This window comes from Oncorhynchus mykiss, chromosome 28 (genome assembly GCF_013265735.2).
Source record: "Oncorhynchus mykiss isolate Arlee chromosome 28, USDA_OmykA_1.1, whole genome shotgun sequence".
In the NCBI taxonomy this organism is placed as follows: domain Eukaryota; kingdom Metazoa; phylum Chordata; class Actinopteri; order Salmoniformes; family Salmonidae; genus Oncorhynchus; species Oncorhynchus mykiss.
The window spans coordinates 23143620-23163529 of record NC_048592.1 but is presented as its reverse complement, the minus strand read 5'-3'; the positions used below and the strand labels follow the sequence as shown (position 1 = coordinate 23163529).

The 19910-nt window shown below is 41.4% G+C and overlaps 2 protein-coding genes across 8 annotated transcripts in view; both read left to right on the top strand.

Moving 5' to 3' along the window:
• LOC110508763 (high affinity cAMP-specific 3',5'-cyclic phosphodiesterase 7A) overlaps window positions 1-3374 on the top strand; it is a 30038-nt gene extending 26664 nt beyond the window's left edge. For all 7 annotated transcript variants that reach the window (XM_021589548.2, XM_021589547.2, XM_021589546.2 and 4 more), the window contains exon 13: window positions 1316-3374. In XM_021589548.2, coding sequence (XP_021445223.1) covers window positions 1316-1542 — 227 coding nt within the window. In that variant the 3' untranslated portion in view covers window positions 1543-3374. The remainder of the gene's footprint in view (window positions 1-1315) is intronic.
• Window positions 3375-8700: 5326 nt separating this feature from the next.
• LOC110508762 (armadillo repeat-containing protein 1) lies at window positions 8701-19311 on the top strand. The gene is made up of 7 exons (XM_021589545.2): window positions 8701-9204; window positions 13335-13534; window positions 14030-14121; window positions 15594-15780; window positions 16001-16117; window positions 16614-16688; window positions 16967-19311. Exons 2-7 carry the CDS (start codon window positions 13373-13375, stop codon window positions 17156-17158), a joined length of 825 nt encoding a protein of 274 aa, XP_021445220.1. The 5' UTR covers window positions 8701-9204; window positions 13335-13372; the 3' UTR covers window positions 17159-19311.
• Window positions 19312-19910: the final 599 nt, after the last annotated feature.

The following is a 19910-nucleotide window of genomic DNA, read 5'->3' as shown; positions in this document are numbered from 1 at the left end:
AAAGATTTCCCAAGCTTTAAACATCCCAAGGAGCACTGTGCAAGCGATAATATTGAAATGGAAGGAGTATCAGACCACTGCAAATCTACCAAGACCTGGCCGTCCCTCTAAACTTTCAGCTCATACAAGGAGAAGACTGATCAGCGATGCAGCCAAGAGGCCCATGATCACTCTGGATGAACTGCAGAGATCTACAGCTGAGGTGGGAGACTCTGTCCATAGGACAACAATCAGTCGTATATTGCACAAATCTGGCCTTTATGGAAGAGTGGCAAGAAGAAAGCCATTTCTTAAAGATATCCATAAAAAGTGTTGTTTAAAGTTTGCCACAAGCCACCTGGGAGACACACCAAACATGTGGAAGAAGATGCTCTGGTCAGATGAAACCAAATTTAACTTTTTAGCAACAATGCAAAACGTTATGTTTGGCGTAAAAGCAACACAGCTCATCACCCTGAACACACCATCCCCACTGTCAAACATGGTGGTGGCAGCATCATGGTTTGGGCCTGCTTTTCTTCAGCAGGGACAGGGAAGATGGTTAAAATTGATGGGAAGATGGATGGAGCCAAATACAGGACCAAAAATAAACATATCCAGGTGTTAGAATGGCCAAGTCAAAGTCCAGACCTGAATCCAATCGAGAATCTGTGGAAAGAACTGAAAACTGCTGTTCACAAATGCTCTCCATCCAACCTCACTGAGCTCGAGCTGTTTTGCAAGGAGGAATGGGAAAAAATTTCAGTCTCTCGATGTGCAAAACTGATAGAGACATACCCCAAGCGACTTACAGCTGTAATCTCAGCAAAAGGTGGCGCTACAAAGTATTAACTTAAGGGGGCTGAATAATTTTGCACGCCCAATTTTTCAGTTTTTGGTTTGTTAAAAATGTTTGAAATATCCAATAAATGTCGTTCCACTTCATGATTGTGTCCCACTTGTTGTTGATTCTTCACAAAAAAATACAGTTTTATATCTTTATGTTTGAAGCCTGAAATGTGGCAAAAGGTCGCAAAGTTCAAGGGGGCCGAATACTTTCGCAAGGCACTGTATATGATTCATTTATATTTTACTATGAATTAGTGACCTGTCCAGGGGTGTACTTGAACATCAAGCTGCCTCATGCTACAGTCATAGTAGATCCTCCTGGCCTCTGGCCGATTCTGGCTTGGATAAGACTACTGACAATGATTTCAAATGTGCTCCTACTTAATATTTATACATTTGCTTGTGGTTGTTTCTGCTTCTCACCTTAGCAGCATTGTGTGATTTATTGTCAGAACTTGCTCTGAATGAGAGATGTCTTCTCCTGTAGGTTTCATGGCGTACGTGGTAGAGCCTCTGTTTGTGGAATGGTCACGCTTCTCCGACACACGGCTGTCCCAGACCATGATGAGCCACCTGAGCCTGAACAAGCAAGGCTGGAATGAGGGGAGGGACAAGCAGGAGGCTAGCTCTAGTAGGGCCTCAGAGGAACAGAGGACTCCTGCCACCAAAGACTCAAACTCCAAAGTATTACCTCAGGGAAGCAAAGGGTCATGACATGCCAAGCATGACTGGCGCCCACGGTGAGGTGAGAAAGAGTGAAACGAATCTCCGCATCCGACAGAAACGACATTACCCAGCACTCCCAGCACCACAGCAACTCAGCCACACGCTCCGCATCTAGGTTAACCACTGTTTTTGTTTTTTATGTAATTTAACTTAATTTATTGAATTTGGACCCTTTACTTTAACAGAGCAATACATATATACCTCATGTTGCTTCTGCTGTATGTATTTTTATTTAATTTTGTACTGTAGTTCTGCTCTGACATCACTAATTTGACACGTCACCCTTTTAACAGAGACCTGAAGGGAATGTTTTCAACAAGACCCTTCTGATTAAAGTGCCATTTGCAAACATTTTGTTAATGTTTTTAAAGTGAGGAAACCTTGTATTCAAAAAGAGAGGTTCATGTTGAATGAATGAGACGAGCTTCTATGTGTTGCTGCATTTCAGACTAATAGTAATACTTCCTCGTACAAGAAATGTGACGAGCCCACTTCACTGCTGCCTCTGAAGACTGTTTACAAGCGTCTTTTGTGCTGCATTTCACAAATTAAACATTGGTTCTGTAAAAAAAAAAAAGCTCATACTGTATGTGAATAACCACTCACATGAAGTACTTGTCCTGTTGACAACACACTGAACAAACATCTGATTGCAGAACAACACAAATGCCCTGAAAGGACTGTTTTGGTCTGTTCGTTGTTCCTTGCACTGTGAACTATAACAGGTTTTATGACCCAATAGTCAGTCAGCTCAGAGACCACTTGTGTGAAAAAAGTCCATTGGATGTGGTATGAAATCTATGTATTTCTTTACTGATATGGTGTACAGTGTTTTGGTGATTTAACCGTAGCCTAATAACAATGTTTTGTAATGGGGAAACAGGGCATGCGTGTGGCCTTAACCATAGAAATAGAATCTAGATTCTATTTTTATGGCATTAACATTCTTTCAACACTTGAATAACCACTCTTCCATACTAGTAACAGATGACCTGAGTTGAGGGTATAAACAGCATGACTATTTATTAAAGTTGATATTAGGTGGTCTGCCTCTGGTATGGCTGTGCCATGATCTACAAAGTTATTTTAGAGAGTCGAAGCCCTTTCTAGAATGCAAACACAACTTTTAAGACTGGCAAGATATACCTTTAAACTATGCACAAAACTAATTGACCAAACCAGTTATTTTTTTTTTTATTTATTTTTTTTTTTATTTATTTTTTTATAAGGTCGATCGTCTTCTCTCAATGCATTGTCCGACTGTTTGCCTCTGGTGTGAAAAGGAAATGACTTGGCATTAGTAGATTGGACAGTGATCCAGCCATAACATAAAACATTCCATATTTAATTTATTTTTGGTATTGTTTTTGGATTCTGTACACAAGACACGATTGTGTCTCTGGTTGGACTTTCAGTATATCCAATGAAAACCGGTGCTTTTCATATTATGGCAAACGTGTATTTTCTGGTTACTATTGCAAGACTGTTCGATAAAACTGTTTACCATTTTGATCTAAGTCATTTTCGGGTAGGAACTTGCGTGGCAAACTATTTTGTGAAAAGCTTTGCCAAATTGATATTTTGATACATGCCAGTTGCAGTTACATTTTCATTAATAAAACAACTTGTCACACTTATGCGTTTGCTCTATTTTTCTCTGTCCAGTTTAAAGCCCCAGGCGTTCTTTACAGTTCTACAAAGAATGTTGTCTCTCTGGGGTTTTGCATAGAGGAGCGATAAATAAGAGTGAAAAGGCATGATTGGGTTTTGATAGTGTCGATTTAGATTTTTTTTCTCCATTAAAGATACTGATAAAGGTTTCCCTTTGATCTGTGGTTTTATTGTATCGACATATCACTTTGTAAAGGTCTGCCATTAATACAGCTCTAGTAGGCTAGAGGTCCATCCTCAAAAAGGACTTTAGTTTTTGTCTGACTTTTTCCCATATCTCTAACTTCTCATTTTTTTTATTTTCTTTAAATTTTACATCTTTTTTTAACTAGGGAAGTCAGTTAAGAACAAATTATTACTTTCAATGATGGCCTAGGACCAGTGAATATATATGAAATGGATGGTTGTAAACATATTTTATTACAAAAGTGGTTCAATTGATAGATCTACACACACAGCATTAGGATATATTAAGCATTTTGGGAATATAGACCTGTAAGCACACATACAATAGGTGTAAATATCAACTATGAATATTTATGAACTTTGCTTTCATTCAATGCTGTATGGTCCTCCCTGACAAGAACAAATGCATACAGTTACATGTGTTGATGTTGTGGCTATTGCAATCAGCTCAGACACTGAAAACTGTAAAACAAATTCAGTCAAAGGTTACTCTGGATTGTTACATGTTCAGCCCCTAGTCTTGCAAATATGTTAGGAGCCCCCATTAGATTTTTCTCTAAATTCAATATGTCTGCTACAATACTGTTAAATGGTTGTTTAATCACCTGTATATGTACATGTTTTAAATTAGATTTGTTTTGTTGTGTGTACCTGAACTCAATATTTTTGTGTACTTCAAATATGTTAGGAATCCAAAATGGCCACCATATACACTCAAAAATTATTTGTCTAGATATATAAAAAGGCAACAGACTGCTTGGCATGGCAAGTCCAAGCATTTCATGTCACAAGCTTCTTTGAGGATCAATGAGGCAACTGGGAGGCTCCAATGAAAGGAAAAAGAATGTCCAACCCTGGACACTGACACTCTCTCCCTAGCTCTACAATGGCCAGAAACAAAGACTTTCTTCTGAAACTCGTCAGTCTATTCTTGTTCTGAGAAATGAAGGCTATTCCATGCGAGAAATTACCAAGAAACTGAAGATCTTGTACAACGCTGTGTACTACTCCATTCACAGAACAGCTCAAACTGGCTCTAACCAGAATAGAAAGAAGAGTGGGAGGCCCCGGTGCACAACTGAGCTAGAGGACAAGTATATTAGTGTCTAGTTTGAGAAACAGACGCCTCACAAGTCCTCAACTGGCAACTTCATTAAATAGTTTGTTAAATGATTTGTTTCTGGCCTTTTTGAGCCTGTAATCGAACCCACAAATGCTGATGCTCCAGATTCTTTAATCAGAACAACCGTTTTCAGCTGTGCTAACATAATTGCAGAAGGGTTTTCTAATGATCAATTAGCCTTTTAAAATGATAAACTTGGATTAGCTAACACAACGTGTCACCGGAACACAGCAGTGATAGTTGCTGATAATGGACCTATGTAGATATTCCATAAAAAATATGCCGTTTCCAGCTACAATAGTCATTTACAACATTAACAATGTCTACACTGTATTTCTGATCAATTTTATGTTATTTTCATGGACAAAAAATGTGCTTTTCTTTCAAAAACAAGGACATTTCTAAGTGACCCCAAACTTTTGAACGGTAGTGTATATGTGTGTGGAGCTGTGCTATGTCCCTCACAACCAACACTTCTTGGTCATAGTATATGACCTCGCTACACTAACTAACCTCTAAGTAACCTGGGGTCCCCCCACAGGTTCTGTCACTCTCCACATCTCCTGATGGGTGTGCTCCAGTCTGTAATCAATGCCAACAACCTACAGTTAATATCGGCCAAATTATAATCCTACCCGATTTCCAAAGAAATATAAAGAAATACGTAGGACGTGACCTGCAGGACTTTTTGCCACATTCAACATAAAAAACTCCACCCACAGGCCAATAAGGGCTCCCGAGTGGCGCAGTGGTCTAGGCACTGCATCTCAGTGCAAGAGGCATCACTACAGGCTGCATCCTTTCCGGCTGTGATTGGGAGTCCCATAGGGCGGCACACAATTGGCCCAGCGTCGTCTGGGTTTGGCCGGGGTAGGCCGTCATTGTAAATAGGAATTTGTTCTTAACCGACTTGCCTAGGTAATAAAGGTTACTACAAATTAGGCATTGGAAAGATCTAAAAGCAAGTATGTTTGTGACAGCCCTTTCAGACTTTCCTTCACAAACAGACAACCAACCATTCCACAACTGGAGTATCCCCAGCATAATAAAGGCTGTGATAACATTCCAGTTGGTCAATGGGTCTCATTGGCATGCAAGCTGCATCTACTAACTGCCTATACCGAACTATAGAAATGGAAACTGATCACCCCACAGCCCCAATACCCACCCAGTCATACAGGAAGGATACTGCCCTTGTTGCTGCAGCTTGCCCAGAATGACCAGTTAGCTGTGCAAGCTGGTCAAACCCCAGAACTACATCCACCACTGGCTACCCTGATAGGACACACTGGGCACAGATGTCAGTTCAACATCTAGTTTTGATTATATTTGGTTCAGTTGTCAACTAACGTGAATTCAATGTGAAATCAACAAAATATGTCACCATGTCATTGGATGTAGGTGAAAGAAATACAAAATTCCCATACATTGATTACTTTTTAAAAATCCAATCAATTTTCCACATTGATTCAACATCATCATATTTAATATTGGGGGTTGAAATTCTTTGGAAATAACATTGATTTTACCCGTTTTTTCCCAGTGGGTCATGTCCTGGTCACCTCAAAGACTTTAAAGATTGGACGTGCTACCTTGTCCCGGACCTGCTGTTTTGGAATCTCTCTCTACCGCACCTGCTGTCTCAAACTCTAACTATCTCTAACTGAATGATCGGCTTTGAAAAGCCAACTGACATTTACTCCTGAGGTGCGCTGACCTGTTGCACCCTCTACAACCACTGTGATTATTATTATATGTCCCTGCTGGTCATCTATGAACGTTTGAACATCTTGGCCATGTTCTGTTATAATCTCCACCCGGCACAGCCAGAAGAGGACTGGCCAGAGGATAGCCTGGTTCCTCTCTGGGTTTCTTCCTAGGTTCCTGTATTTCTAGGCAGTTTTTCCTAGCCACCGTGCTTCTACATCTGCATTGCTTGCTGTTTTGGGTTTTAGGCTGGGTTTCTGTACAGCACATAGGCTGATGTAAAAAGGGCTTTATAAATTACATTTGATTGATTGATTGATACTTGTGTCATGAAAGGCATGTTATTATATTTTGTACAATCGCCCATTGTTGATATGCTGTAAGTGTGTGAATGAGATTAAAATATGAACACGCATTGAAAAAACAGTTGGCTTTGGTTATTCAAACAAGGGAGGCATGGCAGTGCCATTCCTGGTCCTAGATATACCAAGAGTGTTATGAAACCCTTTGACAGACAGAATAACACAATAGAAAATGAACAATGAATACTTCTATGCAGGAGAAGATGTTGTAGTGTAGTCATGTTGGCCATGTTGGATTCAGAATAAAATTGATGTACACTAACAGTATTTATAGTGTTTTGTACACAATTCTGAAAAAATGCCTCTTGTGACACAATTCCTACTTACAGATCGTTTACCCGCCATCAAATTTTATTATGGCACCCATGTAGGATTTTGGACGCCATATTCGATTTGAGGCAAAATATAAAGATAATCTGTGATGCCCCCCTGATTTAATTACTAGGGGCTAAGGATACAATATCCATCACTAAGCTAAGGATCCTGGGACTAAACACCTCCCTCTGCAACTGGATCCTGGACTTCCTAACGGGCCGCCCCCAGGTGGTGAGGGTAGGTAGCAACACATCTGCCACGCTGATCCTCAACACTGGAGCCCCTCAGTGGTGCGTGCTCAGTCCCCTCCTGTACTCCCTGTTCACTAATGACCTCATGGCCAGGCACGACTCCAACACCATCATCAAGTTTGTAGACGACACAACAGTGGTAGGACTGATCACCGACAACGACTAGACAGCCTATAGGGAGGAGGTCAGAGACCTGGCCGGGTGGTGCCAGAATAACAACTTATCCCACAACGTAACCAAGAGTAAGAAGATGATTGTGGACTACAGGAAAAGGAGGGCCGAGCCCCCCCCCATTCTCAATGACAGGGCTGTAGTGGAGCAGGTTGAGAGCTTCAAGTACCTTGGTGTCCACATCACCAACAAACTAGAACGGTCCAAACACACCAAGACAGTCGTGAAGAGGGCACGACAAAGCCTATTCCCCCTCAGGAAACTAAAAAGATTTGGCATGGGTCCTCAGATCCTCAAATGGTTCTACAGCTGCAACAGAGAGCATCACTGCCTGGTACGGCAACTGCTCGGCCTCTGACCGCAAGGCACTACAGAGGGTCAGTGCGGCCCAGTACATCACTGGGGCTAAGCTGCCTGCCATCCAGGACCTCTACACCAGGCGGGGAGGAAGGCCCTAAAATTTGTCAAAGACCCCAGCCATCCTAGTCATTAGACTGTTCTCTATACTACCGCATGGCAAGCGGTTCCGGAGCGCCAAGTCTAGGACCAAAAGGCTTCTCAACAGCTTTTACCCCCAAGCCATAAGACTCCTGAACAGGTAATCAAATGGCTACCCGGACTATTTGCATTGTGTGTGTCCCCCAACCCTCTTTTACGCTGCTGCTACTCTCTGCTGATCACATTGGCATAGTCACTTTAACTATACATTCATGTACATACTACCTTAATTAGCCCGACTACTCGGTGCCCCCGCACATTGGCTACCCAGACTATCTGCATTGTGTCCCGCCACCCACCAACCCCTCTTTTACGATACTGCTACTCTCTGTTTATCATATATGCATAGTCACTTTAACCATACCTACATGTACATAATACCTCAATTAGTCCGACTAACCGGTGCCTGTATATAGCCTCACTACTGTTATTCAGTCTTTTCACTGTTTTTTATTTTATTTCTTTACTTATCTATTGTTTACCTAATACCTATTTCTTTACTTAAAAATTGCACTGTTGGTTAGAGCCTGTAAGTAAGCATTTCACTAAGGTTGTATTTGTTGTATTCGGGTGGCAGGTGACAAATAAACTTTGATTTGAACATCCTTTAAGGAACCTTGAAACCCCCCCAAAAAATAAAATCGATGTCTGAGCCCACTTGTTTCCCTTGAGCCGATTAGAATAGCCACAACATTAAAAAACGTGTAACCGTATGCATTTTTATCAGGCAGCACCATACAGTACTGAATGAGAGCATATCGATGTATCATGTGACTGACTGATCTACAAATAAAAATGAGTAGCTATTTATAATGGAAGGTGATTTGCAGATTAGTCCGTCGGAAGTCGGCTGCACTATCCGCTTCGAACACGCCCAACATCTGACATCAAGCACAAGGCGTCGGCTCTTCCAATTCAAGAACAATGCAGCTGAATGGCATGTCGCCTCCAACGGCCAATCAGAGACGTTTATAGTGGAGAGTGGCCGCTTCGACAACACATCCACAAAGGCAAAATTCAGTAAAAATGTATATATCTTAAAAATATGAAAACAAAAATTATTTTTGGTCTTCATTTAAAGTTAACAGTGTGGTTAATGCTAGCTCTAAAATCAGATTTTAAGAAGATACATTTTAAAAATAGGCACGGTTTATGACTGTGTGGTTGCGTTAACTACTGACGACCCTGCTCACCAAGGAAAAAAAGTCCTGTTTGTGGCTTGCCGAATACCAGATTTTTGTAATGGAATAACATGTAAAAAAAAGCTTCTGGCTACATGTTATTTCACCCGTCGGATTTGCTTCATGCTGTCTTTCTCGGACGCTGTGTGCACATTGTGCTGGTCTGAAGAGCCCTTTATTTGAAGGTATGCGGCTGTTTTGCTAGAAAATGTTAGCTAGCTGGCAATGCTAACTAGAGATGTTCGCTGTGTTCAATGATTTGAGCCCTTGTTTTGCTAAATACTGTTGTAATTGCATGCAAAACAATGGTGAATAATCTTGCAAGCTTGGTAACAATTAAGTTACTCAGCCAGTAGTTAACAGTATCTAGGTAAATAAATGTACTAACGTTAGCTAGCTATATTTTCCACAATAATATGTTATAAACTCACTCGCCTGTCCTCCAAAACACGCCCTTAACCGTACAGTTCCATTATACAAGACTCATTGGACGAAGGCGTCTTCTGTACGGGGGGAATTTTGTTAGGAGCACCGATGCTCAATCTTAACATGTATTATTAGGAACGATCTTTCATATCAGCGAGAAATTATTTTATTTTCAAATGGTTTAGTACACACCTCTTATGGGGTTAGTGTTCGTACACGGCCATATCTCTATTACAGTGCTTGTTTATATAAGAGGGGGGCCACCTGTGCTAATTAACTCATGTGTAGCGGATGGGTCGTTTAATCAGATGGATGCATCTAGTTGTATGGATCTGTGCAAAACTGCTACGTAAGTGTTTTTTTTGTTTTGTTTTTAAATAAGGGCCATGTGTTTAGAATGTTGTACACAAGCAATGATTATTGACGTTTTCTAAACGTTAAAACATAACTTTGGGATTGTAATTCACATAAGGTAGTCGGGGGCAAAACGAATGGCAGACCTGTGCGAGAGGCAGGTTGAGGTTTCCAGGGTTAGAGTAGTGCAGAAGTTGTCATATGCTGAGAAAGTAGGGGACGATGGGTCAAGGGGGAGGGATCCTGAGAGGAGTGGTGTGAGAAGTAGATCTGTACCAGTACAGACGGATAAACCAACAAGTGATATATTTCAGTAAGATTGGATTTTTGGCATTTATAGTAATAGTTATCAACTGCACAGCAGAAAATAGAGGTTGTGGTGGCAGCTGCAGAGAGGTATTTGGGTGTGAGAGACTTCAAGTCAAATTAATACACCATCCAAAGTTTAATTAATAACTGCACCATGCTTAAAGGGATATTCAATGTCTGCTTTTTTTGTACCCCTCTCCCAATAGGTGCCCTTTGCAAATCATTGGAAAACCTACATGTTCTTTGGTTGAATCTGTGCTTTAAATTCACTTCTCGGCTTACATGTAATTGTATGTCTTAGGTACAGAGATGGGCTAGTCATAAAAAAAATATGGAGTGGGTTCATTAAATTTATTATGTAACTTGTGAAGCACATTTTTACTCCTGAACTTATTTAGGCTTGCCATAACAGAAGGGTTGACTCAAGAAATTTCAGCTTTTCATTTGTAAACATTTCTAAAAACATAATTCCACTTTGACATTATGGGGTATTGTGTGTAGATCAGTGACACTAAATCTCAAGTTAAGCCATTTCAAATTCAGGCTGTAACACAACAAAATGTGGAAAAAGTCAAAGGTGAGAATACTTTCTGAAGACACTGTATGTCCACTAAACACACACTATTTACAACTTCTGGCGCCGACAGAGATGGCCGCCTCGCTTCGCGTTCCTAGGAAACTATGCAGTATTTTGTTTTTTTACGTGTTATTTCTTACATTGGTACCCCAGGTAATCTAAAGTTTTATTACATACAGTCGGGAGGAACTATTGGATATAAGAGCAACGTCAACTCACCATCATTACGACCAGGAATACAACTTTCCCGAAGCAGATCCTCTGTTTTGCCCACCACCTAGGACAACGGTTCGGATCCCAGCCGGCGAACCAGAACAACGGCGCCATAAAAGGGGCAGACGAAGCGGTCTTCTGGTCAGGCTCCGGAGTCGGGCACATCGCGCACCGCTCTCGAGCATGCTACTCGCCAATGTCCAGTCTCTTGACAACAAGGTAGATGAAATCCGAGCAAGGGTAGCATTCCAGAGAGACATCAGAGACTGTAACGTTCTTTGCTTCACGGAAACATGACTCACTTGAGACGGTACAGCCAGCTATCGGAGTCGGTACAGCCAGCTGGTTTCTTCACTCATCGCACCGACAGAAAGAAGCATCTTTCTGGTAAGAAGAAGGGTGGGGGGTATGCCTTATGATTAACGAGACGTGGTGTGATCATAACAACATACAGGAACTCAAGTCCTTCTGTTCACCTGACTTAGAATTCCTCACAATCAAATGTCGACCTGCATTATCTACCAAGAGAATTCTCTTCGATTATAATCACAGCCGCATATATTCCCCCCAAAACTTAATTTGACTCTATGTAAACTGGAAACCACTTATCCTGAGGCTGCATTCATTGTAGCTGTCGATTTTAACAAGGCTAATCTGAATACAAGACTCCTTAAATCTTATCAGCATATCGATTGTGCTACCAGGGCTGGCAAAACCCTGGATCATTGTTATTCTAACTTCCGTGACGCATATAAGGCCCTCCCCCGCCCCCTTTTCGGAAAAGCTGACCACGACTCCCTTTTGTTGCTCCCTGCCTATAGACAGAGACTAAAATGGGAAGCTCCCTTGCTCAGGTCTATTCAACGCTGGTCTGACCAATCTGATTCCACGCTTCAAGATTGCTTCGATCACTTGGACTGGGATATGTTCTGCATTGTGTCAAACAACAATATTGATGAATACGCTTATTCGGTGAGCGAGTTTATTAGCAAGTGCATCGGCGATGTTGTACCCACAGAGACTATTAAAACAGTCTCAAACCAGAAACCGTGGATTGATGGCAGCATTCGCGCAAAACTGAAAACGCGAACCACTGCTTTTAATCAGGGCAAGGTGACCGGAAACATGACCGAATACAAACAGTGTAGCTATTCCCTTTCAAGGCAATCAAACAAGCTAAGCGTCAGTATAGAGACAAAGTAGAATCGCAATTCAACGGCTCAGACACAAGAGGTATGTGGCAGGGTCTACAGTCAATTACGGATTACAAAAAGAAAATAAGCCCCGTCGCGGACCAGGATGTCTTGCTTCCAGACAGACTAAACAACTTCTTTGCTCGCTTTGAGGACAATACAGTGCCACTGACACGGCCCGCTACCAAAACCTGCGGACTCTCTTTCACTGCAGCCGACGTGAGTAAAACATTTAAACGTGTTAACCCTCGCAAGGCTGCAGGCCCAGACGGCATCCCCAGCCACGTCATCAGAGCATGCGCAGACCAGTTGGCTGGGGGTGTTTACGGACATATTGAATCAATCCTTATCCCAGTCTGCTGTTCCACATGCTTCAAGAGGGCCACCATTGCTCCTGTTCCCAAGAAAGCTAAGGTAACTGAGCTAAACGACTACCGCCCCGTAGCACTCACTTCCGTCATCATGAAGTGCTTTGAGAGACCAGTCAAGGACCATATCACCTCCACACCACCTGATGTCACAGGAAGGCCATAAAGCTCATCAAGGACAACAACCACCCGAGCCACTGCCTGTTCACCCCGCTATCATCCAGAAGGCGAGGTCAGTACAGGTGCATCAAAGCAGGGACCGAGAGACTGAAAAACAGCTTCTATCTCAAGGCCATCAGACTGTTAAACAGCCACCACTAACATTGAGTGGCTGCTGCCAACAAACTGACTCCACTCCAGCCACTTTAATAATGGAAAATGTATGTAAAAAATGTATCACTAGCCACTTTAAACAATGCCACTTTTATATGTTTACATACCCTACACTACTCATCTCATATGTATATACTGTACTCGATACCATCTACTGCAATCTGCCTATGCCGTTCTGTACCATCACTCATTCATATATTTTTTATGTACATATTCTTCATCCCTTTACACTTGTGTGTGTGTGTGTATAAGGTTGTTATTGTGAAATTGTTAGGTTAGATTACTCGTTGGTTATTACTGCATTGTCGGAACTAGAAGCACAAGCATTTCGCTACACTCGCATTAACATCTGCTAACCCTGTGTATGTGACAAATAACATTTGATTTGTTGCTCTGGGGAATGTAGCTATCTAGCTCCATACTAGGGTTACAGTAGCTAGAGTATTGAATTTACTATTGAGTTAGCTAAGACATTTAACAGCAGCAGATGACATGTTTCCTAATGTCAGAATCTGAATGCCCCTCCATCTCCTCTCCCTCAGTCGATTCAGTCTTGCATGGGTCTGTAAGAGGCAGCATCATGAGTGGGGAGCCAGATGCTTTGGCTGTGGTGAACCAGCTTAGGGATCTTGCTGCAGATCCCATGAACAGAAGAGCCATCGTTCAGGACCAAGGTTGCTTACCGGGACTCATCATTTTTCTGGACCACCCCAACCCCCAGGTTGTCTACTCCGCACTCCTGGTAAGGCCCCAAGTAGCGGATGCATTGCGTTCTAAAAGTGTCTGCATACATACGTTTGGTTTGCTACTAGCAGATCTTGGCTAGGTGTACTCCCTAAAGACTTTCGCTTGAATAACGAGAAAAAAGCTGCAATATTACTGTCCCTCTTGAGCCACCATTGCAACAACGTAGTAAGACTTCCTCAAAATAGTCTGAAGTAATCTAAGATCAAGAAATCTATCATTAACTTTGACATTTTTGCCAGGGAGGTCTTAGTCGTGCAATTTTACATCTAGCTAAACTATTTGGTGCAGTACTTGTCGTGAAAAAATGTGCCTGAAATAGTAGTAGTGCACTGCAGACAGTCGGGCCGAGCTGGTCAATGACCTGGTTACTGAAGTGACTTGTCTGTCTCTAATCTTAATTCAAATACCAAGCTCCTTAACCTTGGATGTGGAAATGTAATTTTGCTGTGGGATGAATGCATTTCTTAAATTGTGATTGTGTCCCCTTCAGGCTGTGCGCTACCTCGCAGAATGCCGTCAAAACAAGGAGAAAATGAGGGGAGAGCTTGGGATGATGTTAAGTCTTCAGAATGTCATGCAAAAGTGAGTATATGGCCCTTGCAGAAGCCCAAATCATGATGGTCTTGTCTCACTCATCTTCTCTGTTGATATCATTATCAAATAGAAAATATTTTTAATTATTTGCAAATGTTTCTTTGCATCGCTACTTTTTCCGTGTGAGATGCACGGTTTTAAAATGCAACAGGTCCTAAACTCATGTCAAACATTTTATAGTTCATCTCCTTAGACACAGATGTTTCTCATAGTAGCATTTTGTGTGTGTTCCGTCTTCTCTAAGATGTAGTGATAATGCATAAAATAAATAGAGAAACAAACATTCTGAGCAAGAACTAGAGGTATTTTTGTTGAAAAAACAGCTCTGTTGGACGTTTCTGCAATCAGCATGCCAAATGCACGCTCCCTCAACTTGAGACTGTTGTGTGACAAAACTGCACATTTTAGTGGCCTTTTATTATCCCCATCACAAGGTGCACCTGTGTAATGATAACGTAGTTTAATCAGCTTCTTGATATGCCACACCTCGCAGGTGGCTGGATTATCTTGGCAATGGAGACATGCTCACTCACAGGGATGTAAACAAATTTGTGCACAATTTGAGAGAAACAACCTTTTCTTGTGTATGGAACATTTCTGGCATCTTTAACTTCAGTTCATTATACAAACTTTACATGTTGCGTTTATATTATTGTTCAGTGTACAGTGGGGCAAAAAGTATTTAGTCAGCCACCAATTGTGCAAGTTCTCCCACTTAAAAAGATGAGAGGCCTGTAATTTTCATCATAGGTACACTTCAACTATGACAGACAAAATGAGAAAAAAAATCCAGAAAATCACATTGTAGGATTTTTTATGAATTTATTTGCAGATGTTGACTCCAATGACTCCAGTTGTGTCAAGTTGGCTGGATGTCCATTTGGTGGTGGACCACTCTTGATACACACAGGAAACTGTTGAGCATGGAAAAACCCAGCAGCGTTGCAGTTCTTGACACACTCAAACTGGTGCGCCTGGCACCTACTACCATACAGTGTTCAAAGGCACAATCTGTCTCAATTGTCTGAAGGATTAAACATTTGAAAACTTGCAGGTTCCTTCTGACAATGCAAAAACAATAAGAAATAATAAAATATAAAAATACCAACAAAGTAAATGGCTCAGTAGAATATATATATATATTTTTTTGCATAAGTATAATATGGGAATAACAGGTTTATATCTATAACGGCTATGTTTTTAGTTTTCCCCACTCAGACCACTCCCAGACAGTCCTAGGAAAATTGTTACTTAAATCACTTCTATGCAAAGAGCAATTTTGTTTGACCATGTTTTTTTAAAAAAAAATTTTTAATAAAAACATTCACAGTAAGGTACCTAATTAATACCCAGAAATTAGTTGATATTGAGATAAAACGGCTGCATTGGGCCTTTAAGAGCCAGTACGTTAACACTATTTTGAGATGATGACTAAAATCTTCCATCCCTTTCCCCCTTAGGACAACCACCCCGGGAGAGACCAAACTGCTGGCCTCAGAAATCTATGAACTCCTCCAGGCCTCTAACAGTGAGGATGCATACAAGTCCAAGGAGCCCTCCTGCAGACGTAAGCCCCAGTTCTTCCTGGGCTCCACCAACAAGCAGGCCAAAACAGTGGTCCTCCACATAGATGGCCTGGATGACTCTGTGAGTGCCCCTATACTGATCAATAAGTATATTGATAAGGAGACGGCACACCATGCTAGCTCCAGTAACTTCTTTACTAAGTCAAACCTGATATGTCACACAAAGAATGATGGGTTCTGTAATACATTATGCTATAGTTACTAGCTAAGGTGACAGTTCTGGTAGTCCACTACCTGATGTAAAATGAGTTTATACAGTTATTCCCATTCATCTCCTCCAGAGCCGGAGGAGCCTTTGTGAAGAGGCCCTATTGAAGATCCGAGGTGTCATCAGCTTCACATTCCAGATGGCCGTTAAGAGGTGTATCATCAGAATCCGCTCAGACCTGAAGGCAGAGGTTAGTCACATTCTGTCTGTCCTATTACATAATATTCTGGGGAGGAGATGGAGGAGGGCAGAGGTGAGTCTAATCTCGGCAACCCAGAACCAATATCTTGCAGCTGCTTGATTAGATGGAGGGAGATATGAGATATAACACTGAGTGGCAGAACCTGGATGGATCCTCTTTGGTAGCTCAACCCAACTCTCTGCAAGTTTCCGGCAAGTGTATGGGGCAAAAGTCCCCTCCCCTTCCCAAAGTTGAAAGATACCAGGTGTAGGTGCACACCCTGCGAAATCTTGATTTGTCCAAATAACCAGCCTTGAAAAATCTGCACACTGGAACAATTGTTCCTCATTATTCATCCAATCTCAGAGTTCTTGGACAGATGTTAAACGTATGTCTACAAGAGATTAAGTTGAGTTATACAACCTGCGGCCCTGTAACACATGCTGAGGAGGGAATCATGGCTGATGTGTGACGTTGTTAAATCAAATATCTGTTTCCTCTGTAGGCTCTGGGTTCTGCCATCGCATCAACTGAAGTAATGAAAGCTCAACAGGTGGTCAGGGGAGAGGATGGAAATGAGGTTTGTCTTTCTGAATTAATTTCCAGTTTTATGTTTCTGTTGTCTTAACAGAGCCTTGGTTGAATCTCTGTTATTTTCTAGTCTGTCAATTTGATTCCCCAGTGAAGGCCTTTACAAATATTAAGGAATGATCTTATCTCAAGGACAAAGCTTACAAAAATAAGTTTGGTATCTAATCAGAATCTAAATTCAAATACCATGGTCCTTGACCTTGTATGCCAGGAATATCATCTACCTTGTGGTGCACATTGAATTGAGCACTTCCTTTTGCTGTATAGGTAATCATCCCATTCCCAGAGGATGGTTCGGTAGCAGTGGAGCAGAATGTGAATCTTCCAGACTATCTTCCAGAGGAGGAGAGCCCGTCCCAGGAGCCAGACAAGGCTGTGACCAGCGTGGGCACAGGGCAGGACGGAGCAGGCTGGCTAGGCACTGCTGCTAACTTTCTGTCCCGCTCTTTCTACTGGTGACTCCCAGACCACTTACACCTCTTCAGACAGAATCAGGCTCCCAGCTGCCAAAGAGCTGGACTGCCAAAGGCAATGTGTAACAACAAACGATTCCAACGGTATGCAGTACACACATGCACGCACCCACAATCTTACACACACTCCCACCTGGCACCATACAGAATCACCAAGCCATTGAGGGAGAGGACCGGCTTCCGGAATGGATTCTTATTTCTTATCTTTTGGGTTTTGATTGAGAGCTAGACTATTCTTTCTGCAAATGTAAATGGGTCCATGTATTTGAAAACCAAAATGTCTTATTGTGAGGAGCTTTATTGTGGCACCATTTTAATAGGAATTGATCCATCAGAAACGTTGCCACAAAATGAAGTTCCTGCAGTTAGAATGATTTGAATGATCTGAAATCATTCTTGGTCTTTTTGACCGACCTTTGAACAATAACAGACCTCCTTCCCTATTTTCTCAATGGGTATTGTAGAATATGCAGTAATCAGCATGTGTCCAGTTATGGTGCCTTTTGTTTCATTATGTTTACATGGATACCCTTGCATGACTGACTGTCTGCTTTAGTTCTGAAGCCTGTAAGGCTCCTTACTTTAACATACCAAAGGTTACTGATGCAGACACTGTATCAACTCGTGTGGGTACTCTTTAAATTCCAATGCCAACTTAAATCATTCATGAAATATATGTGGAGGATTGTGCAATGTTTTAAAGGAGTGTGTGGCTGGTTGGAAAAGAGATGTTTTATCTACAGTAAAAGCATGAATATTTTGCACAGTCTGAACATTGTGCTATTCTCGAACAATGTGCTGTCATGCTTTATTGGCTTGGTATGACTCATTACAGAACAACATTAGGATATATTTCCTAAGGAAGAGGATTGTTCCTCTTTAAGGTACAGCCTCTGACATTTTTTGGGGAACAACATTCCTTTCCCCAATGTCTTGTATGATTTAGCGCATAGTTAAAAATAAGACGAGGCTAAACATAATCTCTCGTGGACAGACTACATAAACATTAATGGTTGAGCATTTGACCAAATTACGTAAGATTTTAGTTCTGGGCATACCGAGTTTAGGCTAAAACTAACATTATTTTTCTCTAAATATATGTAGATGGAAATACACATTGTGTTAGATTTTAATTGGAAATGCATTGGCCAGCAGTGTCCTTAAACCTGTGGTTAAACTCATGTGGGTGCTGCCTTCTGTCAGGGTCATCTGTAAGTGTTGAACAGTGAATGTTTTGGATTGTTTGGTCAATATAATGGATCACTTGCCCATTACCCAGCTTCTGAAATGGTTATGTTTTCAGTGCATGTTACAGTGTATGAATGGGAAATGTTTCTGCTGAGCTTATTACTGTTCAAAGTAAATCTCCACATAACAATCCCTTTTTAAAGTTCAGCCATTGTCTCAAGGAAAAGTTCCGTTTCTGCCAAGTGTTTCTTGAAAGTGTTATTTTCTGTCTGTGGAGGGGGAAAAAATAATTGTATAGAATTGTCTAGAATTGTACTGTTGTCCTCTCCTTGTATTTGTCTGTGTTGCTTGCATAAACATGTCCTATAGACTCTCCCACCTCGTGCAATCACACCTGACTAGATTGTGGCCATCATGCCAGGGCAGAATGCATCCTATTTGCAAACACTGTATAGTTGTTCACACTCAATCAATGTGCATTGTTTACCAACAGTCATTCACTAGAAATGTGTTAATATCTTTGTATTGTTATTGATTTGCTTTTTCCCCCCCAGAAACCATTTATTAGATCAACTAACATTAATCAGGTCCGCCTTTTTGTTTGCCAGCTTTATTCGACTCAGGGGAAAATTTCTATCATATAATCCACGGTCTAATCACTCACGTATTACAACCTGTTTGAGTTGGTTCTTTCCACTGATAATGTATGAACACCAATCACAGAGGAATGTTCTGTGTGTATGTATGCTGCCTGTCAGTTTGTCTGTAGTGTTATGGGCCATTGTGAGTGAGCTGTATGTTCCTAAGAGTTATATAAAAGAATATTAAAAAACAATGTTATTATATGAAATGTCCAATTGTTAATTTTATGGATGCTGATGGGATAGGGTACTGCCTTGAATTGAGGACATGACAGTTTGTTCAACATGACAATTAAAAATGTACACAATATAACATGGTTTGGTTTCAATGAATGAATGAATTAATTTCCCTTTTACTGACAACTGATGTCTTTTACACATTACTGAGAAGTGTCTGACTGCTTCACTCTGTTTCCCACTGGCTTGGCTTCCCTCTGTATGATTTGCTTGTGTTTTGAATTCCCCAAAAAGTGAAGAGAAACAGAATATTGTTCCCCTGGGACATTACAAAAGGGCCTTGTCTTTGAGCTCCTTCCCATAATGCATGCTCTTCTCACTATTACGTTGGACCCAATAGGCTTGGAAAATGTCCAACCTCCCACATTTGAAACCAGTGGGGCCCTGTAGAGGAGAACAGAGGATGAGAATTATGCTAAGAGCCTCATTTATGGGTTTAGGCTACGGTTCTTTCCACAGACTTATCTTTGCTGTAGTCCCAGCTCTTGTGACCTGCTCAACTGATTGGAAGGAAAATGTTAACTTGCACTCCCAAACAGCTATGTCCATACATCAACAAGTCTACATTTAGTTTCACCACACGGTTGGCGTATTATTGAAGTAGAGGTGAAAACAGGACAGCCACAAGACCTACAGACAGAAAAGAGCAGTGCTGCCGTTGTCATCTGGCAG

Excerpts from the sequence above, each read along its gene's own strand:
- LOC110508762 (XM_021589545.2), top strand. The coding sequence starts at position 13,373 with ATGAGTGGGGAGCCAGATGCTTTGGCTGTGGTGAACCAGCTTAGGGAT. Across the intron at positions 16,118-16,613 it reads GCTCAGACCTGAAGGCAGAG|GCTCTGGGTTCTGCCATCGC; the intron begins GTTAGTCACATT and ends TTTCCTCTGTAG. Across the intron at positions 16,689-16,966 it reads GGGGAGAGGATGGAAATGAG|GTAATCATCCCATTCCCAGA; the intron begins GTTTGTCTTTCT and ends TTTGCTGTATAG.